General features: G+C 49.0%; 1 protein-coding gene across 1 annotated transcript in view; it reads left to right on the top strand.

Moving 5' to 3' along the window:
• The first annotated feature begins 779 nt into the window (after window positions 1-779).
• The window catches only part of NFATC2 (nuclear factor of activated T cells 2), a 79,055-nt gene continuing 67,726 nt past the window's right edge, over window positions 780-12,108 (top strand). The window contains exons 1-3 of the mRNA XM_039382590.1: window positions 780-973; window positions 8,563-9,592; window positions 10,956-11,124. Coding sequence (XP_039238524.1) covers window positions 835-973; window positions 8,563-9,592; window positions 10,956-11,124 — 1,338 coding nt within the window. The 5' untranslated portion in view covers window positions 780-834. The remainder of the gene's footprint in view (window positions 974-8,562; window positions 9,593-10,955; window positions 11,125-12,108) is intronic.

Below are 12,108 nucleotides of genomic sequence, written 5' to 3'. Positions count from 1 at the left end.
GCAAGGCAGGAGGAGAACAGAGGCTTTGTGCATGATGGACTTGATGTCTCTAAGGGTGCTCCAGTTAAGGCCTGTGACTGCAGAAACCTGCCTGCTGCTGCCCTGGCTGCAGCCTGCAATGGGAGGCAGGAGCACATGGTTCATCACGAATGAAGCCTGGAGAAGGCAAGGGCAGCACCTGGACTGCCTGGAGCTGCTGGAGACCTGGAAACCTCAACAGAAAGGGGCTTGACTGCTGAGGAGTGCGAAGTGCGAGGCAGCAAGTAACGCCCCACATGGGGTAGCAGGGCAGAGATGCCCACCCAACAGGAGGTCATTTCTGGGGCTCCCATGCCTGGGCAGGCCTGTTACTTCCCTCGCAGCCCTACTTCTTCCATGTCCGTGCCACCTCCCCTGACCTCAGACCCTCTCCTCCTCGCTCCCACCACGACCCCGCGGGCCGCGCTGCCGGTGCGGTGCTGCCGGTGCGGCGGGGCCGGTGCGGTGCTGCCCGGGCCGGTCCCGGCTCCTCCTCCCGGGGGCGGCCCCGGCGGCAGGTGGCTGCCCGGAGCAGGAAGCTGCCACCGCTCGGCCCCTCGTGTGCCGCCGCCGGGCTCGCCGCCCGCACCCGCCGTCGGGGGCACCCGCGCCCGCCGCGCCCTCCGCCAGCACAGCTTTTTTGCTTTTTTTTTTGTTGTTTTACCAGCTTTATTCCTCTTTTGTTTCCCGCCCTCTGACTCCTCCGCACTCGCACTTGGAAGGACACCGCCGGGGGTCGCGGCGGCTGCACTCGGGGTGCCCTCGACACCGGGCGGGCTCCGCTCCGCTCCGCCGCTGCCCGCGGGCGCTGCCGCCATGAGCGCCCCGGCCCCCGAGCCCGGCCCGCAGGACGGGGACCCCGGGCACGGCCCCGGCACGGCCCGGCCGGGCAGCCCGCAGGAGGAGTTTGACTTCTCCATCCTCTTCGACTACGACTACCTGAAGCCGATCGAAGGTTGGTGAGGAGCCGCCGAGGAGGAGCCGCGGCCGCGCCCCGACGGAGCGGCGGGGCCGGGCCGGGCGCTGCTGCGCCCCTCGGCAGCTCCTCGCGGGGCACCGCCGGGCTCTGCCCTGACCTGTCCTGCCCGGGGCCGGGCGGTGGGTGCCGGCGATGCGCTGCTCGCCGGGCCAGGCGCAGGTCGGGGCCGGGCGGTTCGGGTTTGGCGGGGCTGCTTTGCCCGGCAGGTGCTTGCGGACGGTCACTGCTTGGTCCCCATCCCGTGCTGCACTGTCTGAAAGCGGCTGTGGGAGCTCCTGTTGGTCCCAAAGTTTTGCACCCGGGAATGAGCGCAGCTGCCAAAGCCGAGGCAAAGGAGCTCGGCTCAGTTGGTCGCCTTGTGACCATCATCGTCATCGTGCTAGAGCGTGTGTTCTGGAAACTCAAAAAGGCCGCTCAGGCATTCGGGCTTAGAGTCCCGAGGAGTTAATTACCTGCCACGAGTTTGAGCCTCCTGCTTGGATGGCAGGGAGCTGGGTAGATCTAGTTTCCAGTTTGGGTCCAAACACCATAAGCTTAAGTTAAAACTAAGAAAAAAAAGATCTGCAGACTCTTCTACTTCTCTGAGCTTATGCTGTGATATTAAAAGCACCGTGCCAAGTGCTCCCTGACTTCCTAAATGATAATTCTATCTGTTGATGATAGTAAAAAGTGATACTTCCTTACCCATAAAATACAGATATGTGTAAACCAGAAAAAGCTGAAAGAAAGAGGACCCAGAGGAATGAATTGCTGGGATATTGTTCCTAAGATACATTCATTTGGATTCTGCACGGTGGACAGGTGGCATTTCTCTAGGGCATCTGAAGAGAGATGTTGTGTTCCTCGAGGATGGTGTAGGATGAGACCTTTGAGGCCTCATGGTAACATTAGTGAAACAGAGCTATTAGTGAGGTTTATTCTTTGTGTCCCTGTTTAAATATACAGATGTGCACCAGCATCAAAGCTCGGGCTGGTTAATGTCATCAGATGCACAAAGCTGAATTTTCTTTCAAGTAGATCAAATTGTGCTAAAATATATCCACGATGGTCAGTGATTTTAATGAAAATACATTAAATCTCAGTGAAAGCTTCAAATGCTGATTTGTTCACATCTATATAGTAAGCAGTACTGCTGTGAAGCCTTAAGTGGGAAGTTCTACAGAATATAATAGTACGTAGGCGGAGTGTAGAAAGTTTAATCTTCAAACCACATAAGTGCAGAGCAGTATATGCTTGTAGAAGTAACTTCCTTCTTGAGCCTGCTTTCTCCACATTTGAATTACTGGAAACCATAATTAATAGTAATTTTGTTTGTTCCAAATATGGAAATCATTAGCATAAAAAAAAAAAGAGATCACAACCATATATACCAGCATTGTAATCTGGAGAACATTCTCCCTGGCTTTGAAAAGGCACCAGCTAGAGTCTGTAAGCAATCCAGTATACATCCGTGACCTTTAATGTAGAAAAGATTAAAGCATGTTTACATGAGAACAGAAAATGTTCACATTTTGAGGAAGGACTTTATCCACATGCCGGTGGTAAATGATGCTCATTGTTCATGTGCGATTCTGGCCTCGTCTGAACTGCAGTTGAGAAAACAAGGCCTTTTCAGAGGAGGATTCAAAGTGGAACCAAAACCATAGGAGTGTCTGTGGATCCCAGCACTTCAGTCTGGTTCCTACATTCAGAGCCGGTTTGAAAGAGGCTCTGGTGTCCTCACGGCCTGGGCTGCTCCACCCACTGCTCACGACAAGTCCTCTAATAGCAAATCTCTGTGAGCATGCTAAAAGGGTTTTTTAAAATTAAAAAAAAAAAAATAAAGGGGAGGAGAAAGGAAATTTGAGGCTCTAGGAATGGACTGGGATGAAAGTTTATTTCTGATAGGAATTTTTTTTAAAGGTTGGGATTTGGCAGTATCCACCCAAACTTGTGTTTTAAAAGTAGGATCTATATCACAACTTGTTGCCATGGCAATGCCAGAAATATCGTTGCTGAAAGTGGCTGGTGTTCAGTAGTGCTTAAGTGTGCCTGAGACAACAGGAGCATGGAACTGCTATAAAAGCAGCAGGGAAAAGAAGGGTAAATAAAAGTCCTACAGTCAATATTATTAATATTAAATATTCCTCTCTAAGCCAACCATTTCCAAAAGCAGAAGTGCTGTACAAAGTGTCCTTTTCCCTAGGCCTTCTCCCCTTACTTGCCAGACTTTAATTAGCAATTATCTTCTCAGCATTTGCAAATGAGAAACACCTGCTGAACTCCGTGTGCCCAGGTGAACAGGATTTGGGGAGTGTGGGCAGGGCAGGTATCCTGTGCTGTTAAGTTGAAGCTGGGATTTGACTTGGCCATTGAGGAAGTTTTCTGTCTCCTTTTAAAGTAAAGTGTTAGATGCATTCCCTTGAGAGTTACCTGTGCAGGTGTTGCTAGTGATATCCCAAGTTTTAGCTTATTTTAAGCACGGCAGGTGCTGCATATCTTTGTTCCTCCGTGCAGAAGATTGACAGAGAGTTAATGAGCATTTAAAAATGAGCTCCTACAAAGAGAGCTCCCTGGTGAGTAAGTTCTGATAACTGCTTTGTGTATTCTTCCCTAATACCTGTTGTTGGCTACTATGAGAGACAAAATACTGAAAAGCTGCTCTGCTTCAGCAGCTCCCTTCATGTAGTTTTGTGGTGTTCACTCTGTGATGATCTGCTGACAGGTAAAGCTGTCACATAATTTTTAATTTTTGAGGTTAACCCTTCTGGGAGTTGATCCTCGGAGGGGTGTTTTGAAAATCCAACCAAAACTTATCCTTAAATAAGATTCCAGACAAAATCCTGCCCTGAGACAACAGGTGAGACTGCAGATGGGAAAGAGTATTTTCTCATGGGCTCAAGCCCTTGCTGTAGCTCAGCAGACTCTTACATTGCATCTGGTGATATGAATCTACAAAGTCTGTGTATATATAACACAGAGAGGGAAGCAGGGAGCATCCATAAATATTAATATTCCTCTAAATGCTTGTTTGTATGTAGACAGGCTCCCAGGGACATTGCCACGTCTTGTAGGTGTCAAGCCCTGTATAATTTGCCTGTTCATTTTTTTTTCTCCCAGATGCAAAGCTATTAAAAGGGAAAAAACTGAAAGTGCCTGCAGCTGGGTCCTGGCTCAGGAACACAGGAGGCAGTGTTCAGCCCTGCCGTAAAGAAACAAATATGCACATCTAGCAGAGAATTCCAGATTTCACTCAGGAAACCAGCTCTCACTTGGAGCTTCCAAGCAGTTTGTGTAAATAACAGACAACCCGGCTTTTGAAAAATGCAAAAGAGCTCTGCACTGGTCCCTTCAAATGACAATGAGCAAGTTAATTAAGAAAAAAATTGGCTCTTTTACTTATGCAATTAAGGAACTCCATTTAAATCCCAGGAGCTGCGCTGCAGCAAGAGGATATGAGGTCAAAACCAAACTTCAGTCCCTGCCCTCCCTTGTCCTGCACGTGTCTATCTTTAGCTTTTCCCAGATGATGGTTTGGATAAACCCAGCGTGGAATGCAGTTGCTTGGGTGATCTTTTATTCCCTAATTTCATGCTAATTGGCAAGGTCATATTTGGCTGACTGGATGACTTTGAAGTAACTGCCTTGTTTTAAAGCAGGGGAGGGTGGCCCTCACAGAGCTGCCTATGCACACACTGGTGTGGTCCTGGGCTTGAGGGATCTCTGGATCCTGGCAGGACCCAGCAGGGTTCTCCTTTCTGCCTCTCAGAGGTATGTGAAAAGGAGTTTTATAGATCAAGGCTTGAATCCTTTGAAACTTAAATCCCTTGATCTTTTCCACCTGTGATTTCACTCTTGGGTTCTGAGGGCAGTCCTGAGGGTACCTACCTGGGCACGCTGCCCAGCTTCCAGAGGGCTGGGGGAGCTGCCTGCACCCTTCCTGGACCTGTCTAGAGGAGCTGGTTTGTTGGTTATTTGCAATACAGTAGCTCTGCTTCCATTCCCTGTTGTGGGGAGAGAGAGGGAGAGGTGGTTTTGTGAACTAGCAACCAGGTAAATGCTATGGAAAAAAAAGGGGAAAAGCGAGCTGACAGCTTGGAGGCAGTTTGGGTGGGATCCTAGGGGGCTCGGGGCTCAGACTGTTCTAGGTAAGGGACATGAGTGATGCAGGGTAGGCTGTTTGCTGACAGTAAAGCTGAAAGAGAATGTGAGGAGGTGTCAGTGCTGTCTGGGTGAGAAACTTGCTTTCTTTTAACCCACTGTCAAACCAGAAGGATATTTTGGTACTGAATCAGAGGGTGATTCAGCAGTGAAACCTCAGGCTGGGAATGCCTGAGTGAAGGGAGATGGGAAAGTGCTGTAACTGCCCATGCAGGGGAGCTGTGCTGAGGCTGCTGTGGTGTTTGCTGAGATGTCCATCACAAAAGCAGTGAAGAGGACAGTCCTTTGCTGGAGTATTTCAGTCTGTGTTTTGGGATGCAATATGCAGGAATGGATGAACTGCTGAAGGCGTCACAGCCTTGGGTGCAAAACCTGCACCTCTGGGGAACATCTTCCCCCTGTCTGCCCCCTCTCAAACGCAGGAGCTTGACCCTGTCTACAAAAGCAAACTCCTGGTGGTGCTCCTTGCCTGGGGAGGCTGGGGTGTTGGCTCTGGTCTGTCCTCTCCTGGAGCAGATTCCTAACTCCAGCCTGCCTTAGCCAACTTGGCCTGGAGCAGAGTAGCCAGTCCCCTCCTGCTGAAGCAAAAAGCAGAATTTCTCCTGATTTCGGTGGAAGAGCCGTTTATTTCTGAGAGCAGCAGTTTCACCCCTGTGCCCCTTTTTCCCTCCCCGGTGAGGTCAGAGCTGCAGCATCACCGGCGTCTCCATGGTGACAGACCGTGACGTCACCGGCGTGGGCAGCAGCAGCCGGGACAGTGATTTCATTGTACCTCTGGAGTTCTGCAGGGCTGGGACTCGCTCAGGAGACCTCCCCAAACCCCCCAAGCCTGGCTCCTGACGAAGCCGTGCCGATGAGTCAGGGCCGGCAGCCTCTCCCCTGCCTGAGCCGCAGCCCCTGGGCATCGCTGCCTGGAGCTGTTCCCTGAGGTTTTGTCTGCAGCTTTGCCCACGGTCCTGCTTTATGGATGAATTTGCCATGTGGGGGGAAAGTAAATATTGTTGCTGTCCAGAAGCTGTGGGTGTCTGCTTGGCCAGGGGCTGTGGCCTGGGTGAGCTGTCCCAGTTGCAGGACCAAGGAGCTCTGCGGAGCTCTTCCCGTGAAGGCAAGGGCACGCTGTGGCTTGCTGTTGTGTGTAAACGTTGTGATTAATATCTGGAGCGTGGATCCTCTGGGAGGGTGAATGCCAAGGGTGAAAGTGCTCTTTTAAACACAATATTACAGGGATAAGCAAAGAAAATGTAGGTTATCTAAAGCCCAGTTTTTAGTGGGCAGTGGGTGGTGATGTTTGTTTGTTATTCAGAAGACTTTAAAAATTACATGTGCACATAGAAATACATGTTTGCTTTTCCCATATCCTTCGACGTGAATCTACCTACACTGGCTTTGCTGATGATACTCTGAGGAGTTTTAGTTCTTTACCTGCTGTCTGTGTTTCTGGCACAGATAAAGCAGTTTAAGTGTTCGATGGGGGCAGCTTTAGCTGTGGGTGTGTTGAAAGGGTTGCCCATTCCTTGACGTGAAGCTGTTCAGCCTGGAGAATTTTTCTGCAATTGCTGGTCACTGCACACATCCTGCCCTAAGCCCTGGCACCAAGCCTCACTGTGTTTGGTGCTGTTTTTGCTCCCTTGCATCAGCTGGAATCGGGGGGTTGTGCCTAGAGCAGTGGGAGTGATGTTTTGCGTGTCTGGGGGGGGTGTGTTTCTCTGCCGATGCCGAAGGCGTGACGAGTTCTATTAAAAGTGAATCTCAGCATCAATATCTGGGCTTGATGTGTCAGATCTGACTGATGGGGATGACACACTATTCCTGGGAGTGCCAAAGCTCTGAAATCAACGATGCTAAAAATATGTTCGGCTCAGAATTCGGTTGCTGTTTTCCCATCCCCAAAACAGCTGCGTGCTGGGATTAAAAGCCAGAGGGAACCTTAAGAAATCTGCAGGCTGGACTCTCCTGTGCATCTCCTTTCCTGTCACAGGCATTCTGTGTGTTGGTTTGTTTGCTTGGCTCTTGGGGTTTCCCACTAAACATGAAGGCTCAGCAGTTCCTGAAAACAAACAGAAACCCCCTGAAATTAAGTAAAAATCTCTCTGCCTGTAAAAGTTTCACTACAAACTTTTGCAGCCATTGCAGAAAGCACAGTCAGCTCCTACCTGGCATTATGCCCGACATTATTTTCTCGTGTCATGTAGGAGTTAGAGAAAATGCTGGAACAGTTATTTAAATATTTAAATGAAACCCTCTTCGCCTGTGGCACATACTGACCTGTGCCCATAATCCCAAACTGTGGAGCTGTTTCAGCTATTTCCTGCTGGATATGTTGAGAGCTTTAAAAACATATTAAAATCCTGATAGTACTTTGCATGCTTTTGTGTGATGATGAATATTATTCAGCTCCCAGGCTGGGGAAGCTCCAGGAGCTGATGCACATGATCTGTCCTGGGGATACCTGGCATGACTCCATTCTCTTGGATGCCACTGGCTTTAAGCACCTGATGGTGTTCTGGAATCAGATCAGAACGGGGCTCAGTGATGCTGGTGGGAATTCTGTGTTGCCTGGAAGCATCCCTGTGCTCTGCAAGTTGGGCATAGTTTGCAAGATGAGAATCTGAAAACTGAGGATTTTTTGCACCAGGAGAGAGGGTTGCACTGAGCACTTCTCTGTTACTCTGTGTTTTATAATCCCTCTCTGGCCAGTTGGGCTGGAATTGGAATGTGATTGCCTGTAACCATGGGGCTGGATCCTTTCTATCTCTCTTTTCTAACGAATACTTGTGAATGTGTTTTCTGATCATCTGGTGCATTCTTATGTGCAACCTGTCACCAAAACTTACTGACATTATATGGAGCCAAACAAATCATCACACAGAACTGGCTTTTTAATTTAATAGTTTGAGCTCAGCTTTGGTTGGTTTCTTGAAGAGCTTGGCTGTGTAAGAAAGGTTTTTCTCCCTTCACCAAAAGCTGTTCCTCAACCATTTGGTTTTACAGAGACCTGTTTGGAAGTGATTTTGTGATGTGATGGTCTCAGGCCAGCTCCTAGTTAACAAAATTTGACCAAAGTCACAGCGCCCCAGTTTGCCAAGGGGTGTATTTGGCAGAAAGAGCAGGAGGGCCAGCACTAACATGGGCAGAGAGGCTGACACACTGCTGACCCTTCCAGGTGATCCCTCTAGGTCAGGCTCAGGCAGTGTGGAGGTGTTTGCAGTGCTTCTGTCCATGCTGCACCTGCTCTGAGCACTTGAACTTCCCTGGCTGCTAATCCAGTACTTTTCACAAGCATTAACTGCAGTTAAAAAGAGTTAAACAAATATTAAGCTAATACCAGATCACAACCAGTTTATAAATATGCATTTTTTTTAATCCATGATTGCTCAGCTTCTGTAATAATATTTATAGTCTTAAAGAGACCCTTCTTTTTCCAGAAGAACCGACTCCACATAAAACCAACAGCCCACCCTCTGGAGTTACATACGCTCATGATGTCTTGGACTGTGGCCTCAAGCCATGCCCCCTGCCTTTTCCTAGCCTTTCTGCAGATCCCATGGGCAGATATGGACAGCCAGATAGTAGCATAGGGACAACACCTACACACCCTGCCAACGCTGCAGGGGCCTCTGCTCCGAGCCCTAGGATTGAAATTACTCCATATCATGAACTGATTCATTCAGGGGGTCCCTTCCGCAGCAGAGACACAGATGTTCTTTTGGTAGAACATCAGTCAAACTCAGCCACCACTAGCCCAAGGGTTACCCTGCCTGTCCCTGGCTTTGAGGGCTACAGAGAACCACTGTGTCTGAGCCCAGCTAGTAGCGGCTCCTCTGCAAGTTTCATTTCAGAGACAAATGTATCTCCTTGCACGTCACCATGTGTTTCACCAAATAATGGTCCTAGTGATGACCTTTGTCCACAGTTTCAAAACATCCATACTCATTATTCTCCTAGAACCTCTCCAATAATGTCACCACGAACAAGCATCACGGAGGAAACCTGCTTGGGACGACATTCACCATCAGCCCGTCCCAACTCAAGGTCTTCATCACCAGGTGCAAAACGGAGGTACTCTTGCACTGAGCTCTACAGCACTCAGCTGCCTTCCACCTCTCCACGGCAGTCACGGACCCCCTCTCCACAATCCTCTCCTCGCGTCCCCTTGAGAGAAGACAACTCTTCAGTTACTTACACACAGCTGGCCAGCGCTCCTCTTTCCATGGATGCTATGAGCAGCCTTCCTACGGATCCTTCCTGTGGTGTTCCCACGAAAATTTGGAAAACCAGCCCTGATCCTTCATCAATGTCTTCCCACAAAAACAGCATTTCATGTCACGTCTTTCAGACTGTTGACTTCCACGGGCCTTGTGAGCAGGAGGACAGGAGAAACTCAGCCCCAGAATCAATTCTGTTGGTACCTCCATCCTGGACAAAGCAACTGGTGCCTGCAATCCCTATCTGCAGGTAGGTACATCCTTCCCGTGGGAATGTGTTTTCTCATGTGTGGTGTCCTCTGTCATGCATGATGATCCCTAGGGAGTGTTTTCTTGGGCAGATCCTACTGCAGATCAGAGCTAAGTGCTCAGGCACAGCACTGGTTAATGGGGGCCCAGTCCATTATGATTCTGAGAGATGAATAAATCTGGATTTGGAAGAAACATCACCAAAATGGTTCACTGATAGCACAGTACACTGCAAATTCAAATTGCCAAATTATTTGTCTCAATAGCAGACTGCAGACAGCCCTTGACAAAGGCTGAAGAAAGCTGGTGCCATCCTGCTGCTTTTAAAGAAAATGATGGGATTGCTTTTGTAAATTCAGTCACTTACAAATTTCCATCAAGGGTGAAAATGCTTTAAATAATTCCTGATTCAAAATAGAGGACGCTGCTTCAAGTCAGACTGAGTGTTCAATCAACTCCGAGTGATTTACTGTTGGTGGTTAATTTGTTAATTGTCCCTCAACCCAAATCTCAGCCATTGGCACTCCCCTCATCAGCTCCATCCATTGTCTGGCACCAGTGGCAGGGCTGGACCCCGAGGGATGCAAATCTGCCAGGACCGAGGGTGCCAAGTGTGTGACTCAGCTCCCAGTCACCACTGCCACCCTGCCAGCCCTGCCATCCTGCTCAGCACCGAGGCTGTCCCCTCAATGACATTATTCCAGGTTGCTCCTGACCTGCTAAACACAAATTCTGAGTGAAAGAACACAGGCTGTGACTTCCCTTGGCTCGCTAGACTGGTTTCTGGCAGCAGCTTGTGCTCCCAAAATAAGAGTAATTTGAAATCCAGTGCAAGCTCTAGTTGTACATTTCAGTGTATTCATTTCATGTTATAAACCCTTGTGTATTTTTGTAACAGGAAAACTAGTGTCAGGTAAGAATATTTAGCATTTTATTCACGTGCATTTTAATATTTATGGAAATCATAAAGGTTATTAATTTGCACGACCGGTAGGTAATGGTAAAAGGAGTTAATATTTCACAATATGTATTCTGTGATCAAAGTTTAAGACACACAGCAAAAGCTAGATAAAAGAGGGGGATCTTTTAAAAAATAAAACTGCTACAGGTATTTCTGCATAAGAAATATAAATATTCTCTTCTGCATGGAGATGAGTGCTCAGAAATTACTGTCCCCACCCTGAATTTCAGCAGAGTTTGTAATCAGATGTGAGCAGGACAGCATAATGTCGTCGGAATTAATAGCAGACTCCTAAATGGTTCAGCAAGAGATGCCGCGGTGGGGCGCTGGGAGGGAGGTGGGGTCAGGGCTTTGAGAAATGAAGGGCTCAGGAGTTTCACTGGGGTGTCCTCTCTCTGCCCAGTCTGCCTGTTCAGTCGCTCCCGCCCCTGGAGTGGCCCCTGTCCAGCCAGTCTGGCTCCTACGAGCTGCGGATCGAGGTGCAGCCGAAGCCCCATCACCGCGCCCACTACGAGACCGAGGGCAGCCGCGGCGCCGTCAAGGCTCCGACCGGGGGCCACCCCGTGGTCCAGGTAAGGGACTGGGGAACACCTCCCTAGAGGAAAAGTGGCAGTGAGTTCATTTCTGAAGGGCTTGCTGGGGGCTGGCCCTGAAAGGGGAGGACCCTGTGAACCTGGGCGTGGTTGTGTTCGAAGGGTCTGAAGCTGAACTGTGGTGAAGTCCAAGATGTTTGGAAGGTTGGTTTGGATTAGCTTGTGAACGCTCAGGAGCTTGGGCAACGTATTTGTCACCTTTCCTTGGCTATGTGTTAAACCTCCTGTGATCCAGCTCTCATAAGATGCCCGGTTATCCTGAATTCCAGCTGAGCCCCGTTTTACCTTGACAACAGACTCTCCTGTGTAAACGAAGGCTTTTCATGAGGTTCAATATATACAAACATCAAACCTGATTTTCCAACTTGTCGTAGCTCAGTGACCTCTCAGACTCAGATTTGAAACAAGTGGCAGATGGTGTCAGATCTGCAGCCCCACGTCCTCCTGCTGGCGGTGAATGAGGGTTTTGGAGCCACAGCCACCCGGGGCCACATCAGTTGTTTCCCTCATGTCCCCCTCATTTCAGCCCATGTCTCTGGGCAGGAAAGCCAAAGCCAGGCTGGTGGTGTGATAGTGCTGGGGATGATGTGTGGACCTGGCCACGTTGGCCACAGCTACAGCTTTCCCTGAGCAAAGTTGGGGTGCACCCTGCAGATGTTCCTGACACACTCAGGACTTGCATGAACCAGGGAAATATTGACATTTATGCTTAATTTTAATCATGTGATCAATACCACTAATTTCACTGGGTTGATTTGTGCTTAACTCCAAACATATGTTCAGTATTCCCCTGCAGGCTCAGCCCCTTTTAAAATCAAGCCATAAATTGTTAAATCAAGGAATTAAGTTTACTTTGGTTGAGCTGGACTTGCATGAATGGAGTGGATATTTGAGTAAAGGGTGCAGGATAATAATAAATAGCAATCACATTTGCCATACCTCGATATATGCAGGCTTTTTAGT

The sequence above is a fragment of the Pipra filicauda genome, unplaced genomic scaffold (genome assembly GCF_003945595.2).
Source record: "Pipra filicauda isolate LSUMZ 115617 unplaced genomic scaffold, ASM394559v2 scaffold275_size1018216_pilon, whole genome shotgun sequence".
Taxonomy (NCBI): Eukaryota; Metazoa; Chordata; class Aves; order Passeriformes; family Pipridae; genus Pipra; species Pipra filicauda.
Note: the sequence above shows the minus strand (reverse complement) of the source record. Positions and strands in the feature narration are given on the sequence as shown.